Raw genomic sequence first — 18,149 nt, 5'->3', positions numbered from 1 at the left:
TGCGATACAGAACCACATAGGCATTTTGACAATTATCATCTATCTTGTGATTATTGCTTTGCTGGTACAACTTTTGAGCCCCTGTATTTGTATGAGTGTAAATACACTATCTGTTCATTTCCATGGAAATCTCAAAATAATGTCATATGATTTTATGAATACATGAAAAATTCACCCATAAAATAAAGAATGAAGTAATTTAAGGAAACAATACTTACAGCTAAGTGCAAAGGGCTTATTGGTGCTCTGTTATCTGAATCATTTAACATATCTGTACCCGAGGTTTCCATTAGCTAAGGAAAAAAAAAAGTCACACTTTAAATGTGAAAAATGTTGCTTCAAAAACACACATTACAAATAAGCAAGTATTCTCAATTTTTAAAGTTTCAGACTAATTTTTATTTTTAAATTGAGATTTTTTATCCCCACTAAAAGTACCTGAAAAATGAAAGATTAAAGCTAAAAAATTGGTCGGACTGAGTGATATTTGAAGACATACCAAAGACAAGTTAGAGGGAAGCTATCAAATTGTCAACACTACTTCAATTTTTCCTGTTATCACAGCTCCCTCTGATCATTTCTTCTCCATGTAACACAGTAGGTATGGGCCCAGTTAAAGCCACTATGACTGTGAAAGACAATGGAAACGGGATAACCTTATGGAAGATCAGAAGAAAAAAAGCCCAACCATATGAGGGTTATTAGTGTACCTCAGTACTTGAGTCAGAACCATATCTAAACTGTCACAATAAAATTTTTCATGCAGTATTTTATAAAGGCATGTACTTACAACATCTAAGGGAGTTTCACTGGCAATCTGAAATAAATTTCAAAAAGAAAGTATATATTTTATACAGTATCAGCAATAATTAACATTCAATATCAAATATTAAAAGTATTCCATATTTACAGACAGTTCTTTTATTATTTGTTTTGGATCTATATATTTCAGTGGTCACTAATCTAAACACTGTACTATTTGTCCTTGCCTTCCAAGGAAATAAAAAGCTTTCCAAAAGGAGTAGTAGCAGTTTACAAAGACTATTTTTGGGTTGGATGGGACCTGTTATTTTGTATGTGTTGGGAGCTCTTGGTGAATTTTTTTCTATAACAATGCAGTTTGGCTCTTCTGCCACTTAGGAGACCTGGGTTTTGGTCTCTCCCACCTCTGACGCATACTGGTTATATGACCCTGGGCAATTTCATAGTTATAGAGTAGATCTGAAGTTTTCAAAATATTCCTCCCTGCATCTTTGTAGGGTAGGTAATGTTACATTATGTTTCATATACTACATGAGATAAACATTTAAACTCTGTATTTTTGAGATTTTTAAAACAATGAGTAAGGTATTTATAACTTGGATCTAAGAATTTAATCACAACATACCTAAATCTGAAACTTATGTATTCTCTAAGTTCTAAATCTGCAATTATATGCAAGAAAATTCAACAGCAGAACCTCACTCTTTCCCTCCTACTCTTTACTCCCTGTCACTTTCTGATATGAATCATTTAAGTTTCTGATTTGTTTTTTAAATTGTTTTAGTAAGCTTTGACCTGATGAGTCTGTTTCAGTATAAATAACCATTAACTTACTCTGTATTTTGTTACTGGTTCAGAGGTCTTCAGACACCAATGAAATTAACAGCCTTGTCCAGGGTCACTCAACTGGTGAGTGTCTGAGGTGGAATTTGAATTTGGATCTTTCTGACTCTAAGTTCAGTGCCCTATAAACTGTATCACATTAACCTCCTTTGGTTATAGTCAAGGAGGATGAATGGTAGGTAGCAATTCAAACCTAAATATGTGAAATCATTGTTCCTTTTGCAGTGGTAAAGTCTTAGCTGATTATTTCCCTCAGTCAGAAAATGCTGCCTTCACATATTCCCAGAAGTCCTGGGAAGACATGGCAGGCAACTGGATGAAGGAGGAGAAGTTAGTGAAAAAGGAAAAAAAGAGTAACAATAAGGGAAGAATATAATTAGAGGTCTCATTTCTTCACTTCTCCTTCCTTCTAGAAAGTTGATAAGGAATAAAAGAGCCAAATTTAATTAAATTCAAGCATGAATTTAAGAAATACATAAATTTAGGAAATGTGAATTTTAAAGACTTAATTGTACTCTAATTAGCTATCTATAGTTTAAGCTAATTTAAAAAAAATAATAATAAACAAAAATAATTCCTGCCCTTGAGAAACTTACATTCTAATGGGGAGGGAACATGTTCACAAATAGTTGAATACATGAGAAACATAGAGTAGATGGAAGCTACCTTTGACAGAGGAAAACACTAGCAATACGGGAAATGAGGAATGGGGTTTTTTTTTGTAGGAAGCGGCACTTTAATTTAGAGATTCAACATAAAAGAATGAGAAACTGAGAGAGGGAGAAACTATTTTTAAATGCCTAGGAGCAGAGAGGCTTTAAGATGAGCTTTGAAAGGCTAGATGAAGCAATGGAAGGAGCTACAGACATGGGGACTGGTAAAGGCAATACCAGATCAGAGATCAACAAGTAATTGAGTATGGCCAAGACATGGAATACATACATGAAGAGAAACGGAGTTTTTATTTTTTATTTCACAGTGATGGTGAGTCCCTAAGGTTTTTGAGAAGTGAGGTAAAGAGACTGGCACATTAGGAATATTATGTTGACCGCTATAGAGTGGATGGACAGAAGAGGCAGGTACATCAAACAGTAAGGAGGCAATTAATAATAATCAAGGTGAAAATCCAGAGTATGGGAGTAGGGGGCAAGGACTTAATTTTGTCAAGGTGAAGTTGACAGAATGTAGCTAACAATTGCATGAGAAAGGGAAGAACCTAGGTGACTAGAAGGCTGCTAATATCAAATGAGATAAGAAGGCTGGGAGGAGCAAGTTTAAGTAGGAAGATTAATCCAACTTGGAAAAGCTAGGTGAGACAGTGCACCATCCAGGTGGGTTTGTCCACTAAGAAGGTGAAAATATGGGAACGGAGTTAGAAAGATCAGGACTGGGACAGATTTGGCTGTCTTCTGCCAAATGTTGAGGCCATAGAAATGGAGGAAAGTCTTGGAAGGTGTCTATGTTTTGGAGGTGGGCAAAGGAAGGGAGAAGAGCAGTAGTCAGAGAGGAGAGCCAGGAGAGGCAGTGTCACAGGAGCTGAAGGAAGAGAGAATCAAGAACAAAGGTCATCAACAGGGTCAGATACTGTATGTAGGAAGAACCACGAGGATGAGGTAGGAACAAAGACCTCATAAGTTAGCAACCATCATGTCACTGGTGACCTGAAACTAAGCAGTTTTAGCATAAAGGACAAAAATTGGACTGCAAGGGACTGAGAGAAGGGGTGACAAGAAGTACAGGTCCTGAGCATAAACTTTTCTTAGAAACTGGTTAGTGGAAGATAGGAAAAACAGATCAAGACAGCTGGCAGAAGGAAGCCAAGGGCCAGGAGAGTATTCCCTGAGACAGGAAGAGCGCAGCATGTTTGACATGACAAATGGGAATCATTTTTCCTTCTCTAGTGAGACAAATCAGTGGTGCTAGGGGGCACAACAGATAGAGCACGGGCCTGAGCCAGGAAAACTTGGTAATCCAGCCTCAGACACAAGTCACTCCACTCTCTCTTTGCCTCAGGTTTCTCATCTGTAAAATGGGGATGATAATAGCACCTACCTCCCGGGGTTGTTGTGAGGATCCAAAGATAGAAATGTAAAGCATTTAGCACCATGCCTGGCACGTAGTAAGCCCATATAAATGTTAGTTATTATTAGTTTGTTTTTCTGATTATTCAAATACAAAATTATATTACTCCCCACCAAAAAATAGCACTTTTACCAGTTCAAGACATAAACGATGACCATAGGCAGCAGAATAATGAACTGCATTATATCCCTGTTTGTCACGGATTCCTGGATTTGCATCATTTCTTAGTAAGTATTCCAGGCACCTACGGAGGAACAGTAAAATGCATAATCTTAACATCCTTTACTTTAACCAGTAATAAAACAGAGGATAATTCAAAATATATAATGTTTGCCTACACATAACTATTCTCACATGGAAAAGCATTACTCACATGGCAAATTACAAATATTTCTATGTAACTATGACCTTACTTCTTTAAGTATGGATTTTGCTACTCACAGTAGGCTCCTTTACCCCAAGTCCAAGGTTCCACTGCTAGAGCATCCCTCTTTCTGGGCTCCCCTTCCTCCTACTTCCGTCCAACTCCTTGGGGAGGAGGACAAATGGGGAATCCTCTCGGAGGGAAGGAAAAGCTCCTTTCCTGATGATATTGTTTTATGTCCAGCTTTATCTCTGTCCTATTGTCAAGCCCCAGGGAAAAGTTATTCCTAGTTAAAACTTTAGTAATACTTACAGTATTTATCTCACCCACTTCCCCAAATGAGAACAAATGAGATAACACAGTTCAGAGAATTATGAATCTGGAGCTGGAAGAGATCTCAGAGGCCAGACAGACCAACCTCCTTACTTTATAGAGAAACTGAGGCCTGGACCTGCCCAAGTTTACAGAGGTAGTAAGTATCAGAGACAAGATCTGAACAGAGGGCCTCCAATTTTAAAGTCTCCTCTTTCCATGGTACCATGGAATGTTAGCTGTATTATCATTGTCTTTTCACTATTTTTCTTATAACCAACAGATAACCAAAAGGCCTATATAACATACTTTAAATTAAATCATATTGAAAAATATAACATTTTGAGAATTTCATGATTCCCAATCATTACTGTGAGATGACAAGAAACAGTACTAGCTAAAAAAACAAAAACAAAAAACTCAAGTTGGAAATCACTTATCAAGAGGTAAGGTATAAAGAGAAGCAGAGGAGAAACTGTGATGTGTACACTGGGGATAGTAACATTAAAGATAATACTTGCATTCATGGGAGCTGATATGGCTACCAAGAAATAGAACTCAGTTCACTAAATATTTATAATACACACTACGGGCTGGCACTGTGCCTACTGCCGGGAGCACAAGAGACAAAAATGGAAGCTATTTCTGTCCTCAAGGAGTTTCCATGCTTTGGGCTGACAAGCGTGTACAAAGAAAGGTAAACAAACACCAACGATACACAAAGTAAACACAAAGGAATTTCAGTGTGTCAATTTTGGGGAAGATTACCAACAACTGAGAGGATCGTGAAAGGTCTGACTACATTAAATACTGAATACAAAGTCCTGAGTGAATGTTTGGTTCAAGGGAGTTAAAATTTACATCAGAAATTAAGGCCAGTGGAAGGCTGCAGTCTCTCTCATGTTTAGCATTTCTAAGGCCTGGTGTGATTCTACTGAAAAGCTTTTTGACAAATCCCATTCTGACTTGTAAGGCTCACATATGGTTTTTCTTCTGTAATATAGGCACCAACTTAACAAATAATCATTCATTTGGAGAAGGCTTCACTGCCATTGTACACTAATTTAAGGCTGAAATACATTACAAAAGAAGAGTTGCCATTAGGAATGTCTATCAGGGACATGAAAGACTAGGAAAACCGGTGTACTTATCATGTGGCAAGATGGGGAGGAATAACTGGTAGACAGCCTACATGCTCTCTAAAGACTAGACAACCTCAAGAGATCTAGAGAAGTCTCTCCAGGATGGGATATAATTTACATCATTAGAGGAAGCGTCCCACATTGATAAGATCATAGATCAATGGAAGCAGTATAAAGGTGAAACCTCTGTCCAAAAACCAGAGGCAATACCACTTTAGAACAATAAAATTTTCACTATAAATGAAACTGGAGAACATTCAATGTCACCTTATGTTGGTGTAGTACTTAAAAATTTTTAAAGTACTTTGACAAATATTATTCTAACTTGTACAACACCCTATAAAGTAAGGTAGGAATCTCCATTATATTTTCAAAGATTAAAAAAAGGGACCCTCACAGAAGTGGATTTCCCAGAAATCATACAACTAAAACATCTAAGATCTGAGACTATAAAACCTAGGCCTTCTGAGTTTCACATTGTTCTCTTTCCATTGTCAGCCAGTCAACAAACATTTATTAAGCACTTACTATGCACTAGGTACTGTGCCAAGTACTGGGAATACAAACTAAGCTTCCTTCAAAACGAACAAGAAGAAGAAGGAGAGGGCTGTTGGTTAAGAAGGATTAACTTGCTAGCAAAAAATTGGGAACAAAAAGGGTGCTCATATTGGAGAATGGCTATGACAATTTGACATATGGTAAATGTTGGAAAATGACTGTCGTATAGAAAAAGACAAAACTTTAAAAAAAATTAAGTTTAGAAATAATTGAATAAAAATAATTTCATGTTAAAAAAAACCCATTAGCTATGAGTCATAGAATCTTAGAGCTAGAAGTAACCTTGGGGATCACTGGGTCCAATTCCTTCTTAATCAGAAACTGATTTTAAAAAAATCTTATATATTCATTTACAGAAAAAAAAATCACCTTGATAGGCTACCTAATTACTTCCAGTGATGTTTCACCGTTCAAAATATTTTTGGAATTTCTCTATTGGAATCACCTTTAGAGGCCATAGCATATTCTTTTATTTGCAATGATGGCGTGATGGCGTGGTGGGGGTACAATGAGGGGGTATTTGATTTTGGAAAATAGCTAAAACTACAACTCTGAAACAATAAGAATGAATAAGATGGATGATTGAAATAAGACTGTTGGGGAGTGGAAGGAGAAGCAGAGATGACTATAATGAGATGATCTGCAATGTCATTTTCTTGTATGCCTTTCCAACTGGCTTAGAAAAAGAATTTCGAGAAGAGTCATACCAATGTTTCAGGCAGAATCATCAAAACAGCATTGTGACCATACAAGTTCTAGCATGTTTGGGCACCTTAATGTTCTTTTCCATGGCATGCCATTGACTATCCCCGATTTCTCAAAGGCTCTGGGAATAAAGTTGTGAGGTTTAGAAGGTCCTATCATGAAGGCTTTTGGTACAAACAAGGTGTTAAGACTGTAACCTGAGGACCAGCAGACTTGACTGCAAAGAGAGTAATCAGATGCTTAGTTGGCCACTAAATAGTTGACTTTTTTTATACATAGCAACTTGAAATATTATTTAGTAAGAAGGGATTACAATATATCAAAGGAGTACTCATACCGATGAAATCACAGGTCTTTTAAACTATTGAAGGGATGTTCAAAGTATTGAAGAGTATGTCTGCATATGCTTAACTTCTATTACTTTACTATAGTCACAACACAAATTCCCTGTTATGTCAAATATGAAACACAAAGAGCAAACACTTTACTCATGGTAATCATTTAAGTCTAATCAAGTTTACTAGATATATACAATAATAAAACAGAAATAATTCTACACAGAGAACAAGATTAACGTATAGGCAGAATAACATTACTTCAAGGTATTGACTTAGTGCTCCATTAAGTGCTGAAACAAAAAGTTGTTTTTGGAAAATAAACACCTATGTGAAGAGGAGGTTTTTAAAGTAGCAGGAAGTATTCCAGTGAAAATGCTTCATATATAGTGACTTCTTTTGAAGTATACAATGTGTGTAAAATAGTTTCAATTATTTCATCTGAAAGATACTGATATAATAGTTTTATCACAGAACCATCATTTCTCAATTTTTTCAACTTCTTATAATTATGGCCCAGAAAAACTTGGGTGTACATATCACAACAAAATGTCAAATTAAACCCCAAAGGGTACTTGATCTTAACAGTATACGTCACATCTTCTTTAAACCTCAATGTCACCATATATTAATATACTGTTGTTGATTTTTGAATCGGTCCAGCCATTATGGAAAGCAATTTTGAACTATGCTCCTAAAAGTTACTAAATTATGCAAACCCACTGATCTAGCAGTACCCCCAACGAGGCCTGTCCCCTGAAAAGATTAAAGAAAGTACCCATCTGTGCACAAAAAATATTTGTAACAGTTCTTTTTTTGTGATGCAAAAGAACTAAAAATTAAGGGGCTAAAAAGGAGATAAAATCAGAGAATGTAGTTTCCTTACCAGAACGATGAGAGGGTTGAAAAGCATGAGAACAAAAAGAGCTAAATAATGTATGTCTGAAATATCCAATATACTCCCAAACAAAATACACACTGGGGATTTTTAGGGAAGAAGGCAGTTATTTCTGCTTGGGTAGGCATAGGAGAGAAGATTTTGGTAGGTGATATAAGATGGGGCAAGGACATGCAGGTAAAAAGAGGGGGAATCTGTAATAAAGAACTGCTATAGGGAAGGAAAAGGAAAAATGTGGGGGAGGGGAGAATAATGTGCACAGATTCTGGAAGAAGCCAGTGGAAAAAATACACATATACACATTCTCATTAAATAAAGGTCTTAACCCTCAGGGGCTCTGAACAAAGGTATAGCGGGTCACTTCATTAATCCCCAGAAGGAGAGAGGAAACATCTGAGGGAAATACATATGACAACCCCTTCTGACTCATCCTCTCAAAACAGGGATAAAATTAGCTTGACTTTGAGTGAGTTGTTGAACTAGCATGATTTCACTGGTGTCGTGCCCTTCCAAATATCATCTTCATAAGATAGATTATAATAAGAAAACTTAATGAGAAACTTTATAAGTAAAATAATATGGAAGACCGTTTTAAAGGATCTTTATTCCCATAAAATTTCCCAAGTAAGGTGGTATTATCTAAAATTGATGGGGAAAACCCCCAAAAGGCACAACTTCAATGAAATACAAGTTCTGCACATTAGAAGCATAAACTATGAAACTGAGAAACACATTAAAGAAACTAATTACAAAAATTTCTTAGTGTCTTCTACTCTCAAATCACTTGCTTTCTTGTCCCATTACTCACACCTTGTCAAACTTCAATCCTGGATTACTCACACCAGCTGCATAAGGAAGCTGGAAGAATTCATGCAATTAATTTGATCAGGTCCATGACAAATTTATGTTATCTAACCTCAACTGGGACGTTCTCTTATTCTTCTGTAACTGATTCTATATTCCGGGTTCCACAGATGCTGTCCCAAGCCTTAGCTTTTCCTCAAATCTTTAACTTGACTTGCTGAAGGCAGTGCTTCCTGCTTTGCTGTGAAACAACCTATTTAGTATGAGCTGCCTCTTCTTCCACATGCTCAAGAACCTCTGACATCACATCACAATTTCTCCTCTATGCTCCACTCTCTGAGAACAAGGTGGCCTTTCATCTTGCCAAGGCCAACTCCTTTCTGCACGAGCCATTGATGGCCATCATCTCCACCATTCCTTCTTTTGTTCTTTAACCAACAATTACTTTCTATATACTGATGTCTACAAACACAAACCAATCTCCCCATATTTAAAAACCTTTCATCAGACTTTACCAGCCCCTCAAGTAATTGTGCTGTAGTTCGCTTTTCTTTTTCAGCCAGACTTCTAGAAAAAGTGCTCATACTTCTTACTTCCATGGTCTTTCCTTTCAATTTGGCTTCTGAATTCACTCAACTAAAATTGCTCTCTTAAAATAGACCAAGTCTGATGATCTTTTCTCAGTCCTTATCTTTCTTAACCTCTCCTATGGGGGTGGGGTACTCGATTCTCTCCTGGTTCTTCTGCTACCAATCTGGCCACTCTCATCACCTTAACTGGCTCTTCATGAAACTCCTGCCTCCTAATGGTGGGTACAGGTATGTGGCAAGGCCTTCCCTGGGCACATGATCTCTAGTCTTACAAATTAGACATGTCCCATTCATGCTTCAAATTCAGTGTATCTAAAACGAAACCTATTTACCTTTCTCACCAAACCCACCATTCTGTCAAACTTTCCTACCTTATTTCTATCAAAGGCATGACCATCCTTTCTAGTCTTCCAGATTCATAACATCGGCATCCTCACCTTCTCTTAATCCACACTACCAATCAGCTGCTACACCTGGCCATTTCTACCTTCCGGAACTCATTAACAACCCCCCCACCCCTCAAAGCTCTCCTCTTCTGAACTTCCCTATTACTGTTTAGGGCAAACCATTCTCCTTCCCTTAGGCTGTTAAATGCTCCTCACTATAGTGAAGGAATCAACCAAACCTAGAAAAGACAGACTTCTTATGTAGATTTCAGGAAGGGAAAAGAAAGGAACTATTATGATATCTCAAAGACGGGTTCACTTGGTCACCCAGGCTCACAACCTACTTGTGGCATCCTTGTAAGACTCCCTACTTTCTCTTACCTGCTACATGCAAACAGCTGTCAAGTGCTAATGTTTCTATTCTGGCAACGTCTCTGGTATATGACCCTCCTCTCCTCTGACACTGTCACCACTCTGGCGCCAGCTGCATCAGTTCACATCTACACCGTTGCCATAGACTTCTAGTGGGTCTCCCTGCCACAAGTCTCTTCCTACTGAAGCCCATTTTCCACTCAGCTGTCAAAATGATTTTCCTAAAGTGAAAGCCTGAACATATCATCTCCCAATAAGATCGGGAGTGTCTCCCTTTAGTGTCTCCCTATCATCTCTTTCTAGGATCAAATTTAAAACTGCTGGCATTCAAAACCCTTCATAACACACACCTTCATCATTTCCCAGTCTTCTTACACCTTCCTCCACCAGTCCCCATATATTCTGTGAGCTAGTAACACCAATCTCTTTGCTATTCCTTGAAGAAGACACTACTCTATCTCCTAACATAGCATCTTCATGGGCATGGAATGACCTCCCTCCTGGCTTCCTTCAAATCCTAGATAAAATCTTATCTTCTGCAGGAAGATTTTCCTGATCCCTCTTAATTTTAGTGCCTTCTTCCCCCATTGCTAATCTCCAATTTATCCTGTATGTAGCTTATTTGTACATAATTGTTTGCATCTTTTCTTCCCCATTAGACTGTGATCTCTTTGAGAGCAAGGACTGTCTTTTGCCTTCTTTTGTATTCCTAGCACAGTTCTGGCACAAAGATAGTTGGCACTTAATAAATATTTGTTGACTGTTCATTCTTTCTCTGAATCTTTTGAAATCTGTTTTCCCCAAAATCTAGGCTACAAGCCTAACTATATATGACTTCACTCCCTCTTTCTTTATAATAAATTCTAAGGTGGCTCCCCAAACAAAGTTACTCTCATCTCATCTCCAGCAAGCACTCCTCCTAGTTAGTAAAATAAGAGAGTTTGGCTGGCCTACAGGAAGGGGTTTGTGCAGCCAGAGTGGCTTGTGTTGGAATGTGAGTTGATGAATGGCAAGCCCCAGATGCTGGGGCTGTGAGGGAAAAGCCATGATTTAAGAACAAACATCTGCAAAACTATTTTTCCTATTTGGACAAAGAGAAACATAATACAAATGCTATACCTATTAAAGAAACAGAGGTCAGTCAGTTAAGAATTTGTGAAGCACTTAATATGCGCTAAGCACTGGGGATACAGAGACAGACACCACTAAAACTCTATTTGACATGCAGGGTGAACTTTGGTCCCATCATCGTCATACTTACTTGCCGTCTGTATCTGAGGTGGCTGCATAGTGCAGGGGCGTACAGCCTCTCTCATCCAGATCGTTCACACTGGCTCCTGACCCCACAAGAGCAAACAGGCACTGGTAATTACAGTTGGCTGCAGCATAGTGGAGGGGCGTTCTTCCATGTCCATTTCAATAAAGAAGAGAAATACACACCAGTAAACAACTTCAGAAACAAAGGCAGATTTTACTAAATCTTGACTGTTTGCAGACACACAGAAATCACTTAAGCTGATGTTATATAAGTTAATCTCCCTTATACAGAAGGTTGATGGTGGGCTAGTTGGAAGTTCAAAAAGAGAGAATCAGGTAGCAGGGAGGAGAGAAAAGGCTATTCCTGTTCTAAATGCAGAAAATTGGAAGGAAATAAAAGAGTAAAAAAAGCATGGCAAGAACTCTGGAATGTCAACCAGATTTCTCAAACAAAAATGGGTAAGTATGTACCCATTTACATTTGACAATTCAGAAGAACTACAGTTTGTTTTAATATGTGCAGTCAATTTTTTTCTTCACTATAATATTTTCAGAATGCTATCAGAGTATCAAAATTGCATAAACATTAGTAATGAAAAGAATCAAATGAAACACAAAGGTAACAAAAAGAAAGAGTCTTCATGGAATTGTTTCTTTTCAAACCTATATACATTTACAGCACAGTAAGCTTCATTTTCTTTTACTACAAAGAGGGTTTTGAGTCAACGCCAATTACCTAGGCAATTCCAGGCTAACTTCCCTGAGCACCTTGAACACTTCAGCTGCCCTCTCTAACCTTTCAGGAGCCATGTGCTCAGAGGATACTGACTAATTTTCATTTCTGTCACATTAAGGGATAATTAAGAAGGTAAATCTGCTACAAAAGCATTCTGTAACTACACACGAATCCATAACTAATTTTTTCCATTAGCACTCATAAGAGTGCTTTATAGCACATCTCAAAATAACTGTGAAGTCATACAGATTTTTAATCTTTGCTTTCCCCTCATAAAATATTAGCTGCTATACTCTACTTTTATAGTTATTTCCTTAATACAGAAACCCAATCACATTATTTTCTATACATCCACATATCCCTCCCTATAGAAAGCACATGCATAAATGGGACAAGCACTGGTCACTGCTGGGTGGGATGCCCAGTTTGTTTATGGTCTTCCTTCCTTGTTTAATTGACAACAAACAAGGGACATTAAGTTTCTCAATGTTTTCTTCCTACTACTGGCTTTACAGAGCCAGAATTATCTGCCTGAGTTTTACAGAAAAGCATGTGTTGTGGCAAAAGAAAAAGTGTTCTTAGTGTCTGAGTCCTGTGAGGGTTTTTGGAGGAGGGCTATAGGATGGTATTAGGGACAGCCACTTGTGGCTCTGATGAAGTGTGACCCTTCCCCTAGTTAAAGCCAGTTCTACTGTGCCCTTGATGGCACACCTTCTTCCAGGTTTCCTCCATGAACTCTGACCACCCTCATCAGCCCTGTTTTCTCAATGCCTTCTCACCCACCATCAAATAAGCCATGTTCCATCTCTCCAACACACCTTCCCTTGATGCTGCCCCTTCCAAAAATGGCTTTTCTATCTGTCAGCTTCCCTCCTACAGGCAAAACTCTAGGAGGCTCACGAGGCCACAGGTTCCCCACCCCTGTGAATCTGTCCACTCTCAATGCCTCTGCATTCTAACCCTCTTACTTACTTCTTCACCCCATGCAATCTGGTTTCTAATTGCTAAATGGAATGATCTGAGGCCAAATTTGAGCTCTGCAATATGAGTCTTCCTCACTCCAGACCTAGTACTCTTATCCACTGTGCCCTGCCAGCCATGTCATGTAGGCCTTAATATCTTCTTGACTAGACTATTATAACAATAGCATTCCAACTGGAATGGAAAAACTTCCAATTTTTCTCTCCCCAAATATTTTACATGGCTGCCAAAGCAATCACCCCAAATCCTAAGTCTTACCACATCACTTCCTTGTTCAAGCTCCCTATTGCCCCTAGGATAAACTGAGTCTTGATATGATCTGGTGTGTTGGTAACCAAAAATGGGCTCCTTAGCACTTAGTCAACAAGTGCCCTTGACTAGATGGCTTTTTCCCCTGAACTGAATGCTGTTTGTATGTTGGACTGGAGTAAGCTTGTCGGCCCCTTCACCTTGCTTCCCTTGCTTAAGCAGATTGAAAGAACCTGTGCTTTCCCCGGCGTACCTTACACCCCCGCAGAAGCCAGATGGTTAAAAACAGCTTCCGTTGGAGCCAGAGGCTGCCACAGCCACAGCCACAGCCGAAGCAGGAGCTGCTGGTAGCAGAGCTGACCTACGGGAGGAAGCTGAACAAGGACCTGAGGCCAGTGGGTAATCTTTTTACCATAGAGGGGAAGCATGTATATGATTTTGCTGTACACCATCATGCTTCTCTGTGGCCTCCTGGTTACTCTTGCGAGGCGTACTCACTGGGCCTGGAAGCTTTTGATCAATATATCAAAATGGGGATGCTGGTTCATGGGTTGGTTACTGTGGAGCCTAAATATATGCTTTGATTCTTCTGCCTCCTACTTTGAGAGTTTCTTATATCCAGCGGTTCCGAACCTTTCAGACATATATATGATCCTCTTTGAGATTATAAACTCTGCCCTCCTAATACATCTGGCTCTAACACATTTATTTAGACCTATCACACATGCTATGCTCTAGACAAACTGAGCTGAGTGTCACTCATCCTCTAGACAACAATTGTCTGCACAGACTTGTCCCCCATGATGGTGATGCTCTCACCTCCTGAGAACCTTCAAGTTCTTGTAAGCCCCTGGTTTCAGGGTGCAGGTGAGGCACCCCTTTGAGCCTCCTGGTAGTATTTCCTATTCCAAAATACCTTGCTTTAGATCCAAAGTAGAATGCTTCCTCCTTTCCTTGAGGGAAGGGACTATACTGTTTTTATCTCTGAATATTCCAAACCTAGCACAGTACACTTTAAATCCAGTTGGGGGTACTAAATGTGTGTTTCACTGAATTAGCTATACATGAGAGTAAATGGTTAGGATGTAGTCTTTTAAACTCTCACTAAGACCCTCAATGACTCACTGACTTGCTGCATAGTTCAGCAAGGCTCATTGACTTAAAACTTATCAGCACCAGAGATGGTCTTTTCTGGCTTCCATGTTCATGGCACATTAAGTCATAAATAGCATTTTTGAATAAAATTAAAAAGGAAAGCAAATAAGTCACAAAATTAAAGTAAATAAAATATAATACATCCTACCTCCCAAATTTGTCCTTTTTGTTGAAGTCTGAGCCAGTATTAAGTAAAAGATTTAGGCACTCCAAATTCCTAGTAATGTCAAAATAAGCTTAATTAAATGTTTTGTAAAAGTTTTTTAAGATAACTCAAAAATAAGTTACTATTATCAATTATTTTCAAGTTGAATTTAATTAGATGACAACGCTCTTTATAGATATGAAATATTAACTGATGGCACAAAAAGAAATGTCATAGTTTTAAAAGGGTAACTTTTATAACAACATGTAATGGAACATGTTAATAGAACTTAAAACATAAAACTTGTGCTATGTAAAATTTTAAAGTCACATGTTACAAAATGAGTTATAATGTAGCTGTAATAAAGAACTTTTAATAAGGAATCTAAATATCACATGTTATACTTCAAAATATTTTCCCCTCTTATTACGTGGCTTAAACAAAAATTACACTGTAGTTACAGAATTTACAATGACTTTTAGAGTATTAAATGTTTAAATACTTTATTTAATACTTAAAGTATTAAATAAGATACACACTAAATTGGGTGTTTTCATAATTCATGTCAATTAGAAATTAATATGAAATGAGTTTGGGATTAAGGTTCTAGCAAAACCACTTTTTGACAAATTACTGAGATAACTTGATAGGGTCTTGTCTCTTAAGTCAGCCCTTGAATAATAGCAGTAGCGATGTTTTCCTCAATGGCAAGCAGAAGGAACATATGTACAGGGGATGTTTTAGGGGCCTGCTGTGGCCAGAGAAAAGGGGAAACTCCTATGCAGGTAAGGAATGACTGGACAAGGCAGGTTGAGCCAGAGCATAAAAGATCCTTGAGTACCAGGCTAGAGAATCAGGACCCAATGCAGTCGTGGGAGTGGGTGAGGGTCTGACATAATTAGAGCTATACTTCAAGAAGACTAGACTGGTTGTAGCATATGGAGGATGGATTGGAGAAGAACAATTTTGGCTTAGGAAGTACTATAATGATGGAAAGATAGGAAGCACATTAGGGAGGAAACCACCAAAACGACTCAGTAAGTGACTAGAGGAATGCAGTATCGTATCAAAGAATGAAAAAAAAGGGGGAAAGTAGTGGCGCCTCTAAATGAAAACAGGACAATTAGAGGGAGCCATAAGGAGGGCATTCAGTTTGGGAAGTGGCAGGATGTATTAAAAGGTCAAAGGGAACGATGATAGCCTATGAATTTATGAATGAGTCACATAGATTACACATAATCATCCATTCAGGCCAAGAAATGGGCTTCATTTTAATTGGACAGACTTTATTACTGTCTCCTCTCTCCTTAAAGAGAAATAAACCTGACAGCAACTCAAGACAGTACAAAAGAAACTAAGAGAACCTGGTTAAAAGTCAGGAATCTGCAGGGGTTACAGCACCTCTGACCTAGTCTGTGATCCATCCTCCAAAGAACCACCAAATCCATCCATGCTCCTCCAGCACAGGTCTAACCACACCAGGCCCTGCAGGATTCAGTGGCTCCTCATTGTCTCCGGTGTTGGGCACTGGAAGCTTTTCACAATCTCCAGCCTATCTTTCCAGGCTTATTAATGCACATTATGTGGCTTCAAGGATTTGATGCTTCAGCCAATCTGATGTACTTGTTATCCCAGGTCCCAGTCAGTCTCCCTTCATCTGCTTGCCTCTGTACTCTGTCCTCTCCTCCACCTTCTGTATTAAAGCCGGACTCCATGGATACCCCACCACAGGAGGCTCGGACTGCTCTGGCCCCATTCTCCATCCCTTGAGCTTCTTTAGGAAGGAAAAGTCATCTCTGTCCCTGCATACCCAGTCCCTAGCAGGGTGCCTGAAACATGGCAGTCACTTAAATGCCCATGAATGAATGAATGTGTGACGAAATGGACACTCATAAAGAAGCTGCTCATCTTTCTTCTGGTGTCTGTTTTCTACAAGAATAATTATTTTTGGACTGGAAAAGAGAGAATACCAATGGCAATGGCAAGCTAAAGACCAAAAACATCAAGATTCTAAGAGGAAACAGAAAGGCCCTTCGTAAGTACATGCCACAGGTACACAGGAGCTATACACCCCAGGGAAGTGGAAGACACATTTGACCAGAAGATGGGGTCATGCAGTCCCTGATGAGCTCACAGGACTCCGGGGGCAGCTCTGCGCTCACTTAGGGAATCCATACTGGAGGAAGACTAAGCCACAGCATCCAGAGGACAGAGAGCTGGATGTCAAAAGGGCCTGAGTTCAGGTTACAAGAGGATGAGTTAAAGGAATTGCAGGCGTGCAGCCTAAGGAAGAAAGACTTGCCAACTGTCTTCAATCATCAGAAGGACTGTCAAGAGGGAGTCACCTTGTTCTGCTGGACTCCGAAGGACAGAATAAGACAGAAGCAATTATGAGGCAAACTGAAGATGGCCATAAGAAAAAACTTCCTAGTCGGGAGAGTGATCCGGAAGTAGAATGGTCTCGTAAGACGGAGCTGGTCTCTAGGCACAAAACAGCAGGCGACCTTTCTCTATGTTAACAGGGAAGCTTCTTGTTCTGCTGCAGCTTGAACTTGAGAGCCTCAGGGGTTTCTTTTCCCCCAGATTCTAAGAGCCATAAATGTCAGAGTCCACAGGCATGTTTCTACTTTTTCTATGGAACATCTGAAAACATGGGAACCAATCTTCTTCTAGAATCATAATGCTTCCATTTCCTAAGCACCGTGCCCCAAAAAGTTTTATGTATTTTCCTGGCTCCTTGTGTTCTCTATCTCCTGCTTCATAGATCACACACTTGGAGCTGGAAGGATCTTCATCCAAGTCATGCTTCATTTTTATATATGAAGAAACTGAGGACAACAGGTTGTTGCTGACTCTTCATCCAGGGCACTCTCCTTTCCACCTTGCTACACTGCCGCCTGCTTTAGCTGTCACAGTACAGTGCAATGATTTAATAATTTAACCTTTCTGTGTTTGAATCTCCTACCTCTCCTCTGAAAAAGTCAGAGGGAATAGCACCAGAGACAATAAGCCCAGACACATTATCCCTCACTGACTTTCTTTTTCTATTGAATTCCAGTAACTTCTCGCCTCCTGTATGTCATGATTACTGACAATTAATAAAAGCAATGGGAGAGAAAACTGCCATGACCAGATTTTTTTTCAACATATAAAAATTATGAAACATACCCTCCAGCCGCAGCAGCATGAAGACAAGTTCTGCCAAAGTCATCTGGAGTATCTATGTCAAATCCTAAAAAAATAATTAAATCTTCAGTGACATAAAGTATAAACCAAAGTTCTGCTAAAATAGTCCAGGAAAGTTTCATGCAAAAGTGTTATACATAACATATCACTTATAACTTCAGTATTTGTAAAGTTACTGAACTTGATACATAATTCCTTAGAGATGGGAAACATTAGAAATAACTTTTTCCTTTGTGGTGATCTGTTGTTATTTTTTTCCTCGATGCTTTACCTCTGGTTCCCAGCAG

General features: G+C 38.8%; 1 protein-coding gene across 1 annotated transcript in view; it reads right to left on the bottom strand.

The window, feature by feature from the left end:
• Positions 1 to 18,149, bottom strand: part of ANKRD28 (ankyrin repeat domain 28) — a 139,164-nt gene that overhangs the window by 31,025 nt on the left and 89,990 nt on the right. The window contains exons 12-17 of the mRNA XM_036759306.1: positions 17,845 to 17,908; positions 14,680 to 14,748; positions 11,415 to 11,555; positions 3,820 to 3,931; positions 791 to 817; positions 219 to 293 (exon numbers count right to left, since the gene is read on the bottom strand). Coding sequence (XP_036615201.1) covers positions 219 to 293; positions 791 to 817; positions 3,820 to 3,931; positions 11,415 to 11,555; positions 14,680 to 14,748; positions 17,845 to 17,908 — 488 coding nt within the window. The remainder of the gene's footprint in view (positions 1 to 218; positions 294 to 790; positions 818 to 3,819; positions 3,932 to 11,414; positions 11,556 to 14,679; positions 14,749 to 17,844; positions 17,909 to 18,149) is intronic.

The sequence above is a fragment of the Trichosurus vulpecula genome, chromosome 5 (genome assembly GCF_011100635.1).
Source record: "Trichosurus vulpecula isolate mTriVul1 chromosome 5, mTriVul1.pri, whole genome shotgun sequence".
NCBI lineage: Eukaryota > Metazoa > Chordata > Mammalia > Diprotodontia > Phalangeridae > Trichosurus > Trichosurus vulpecula.
This window is presented reverse-complemented; position numbering and strand designations above follow the sequence as displayed.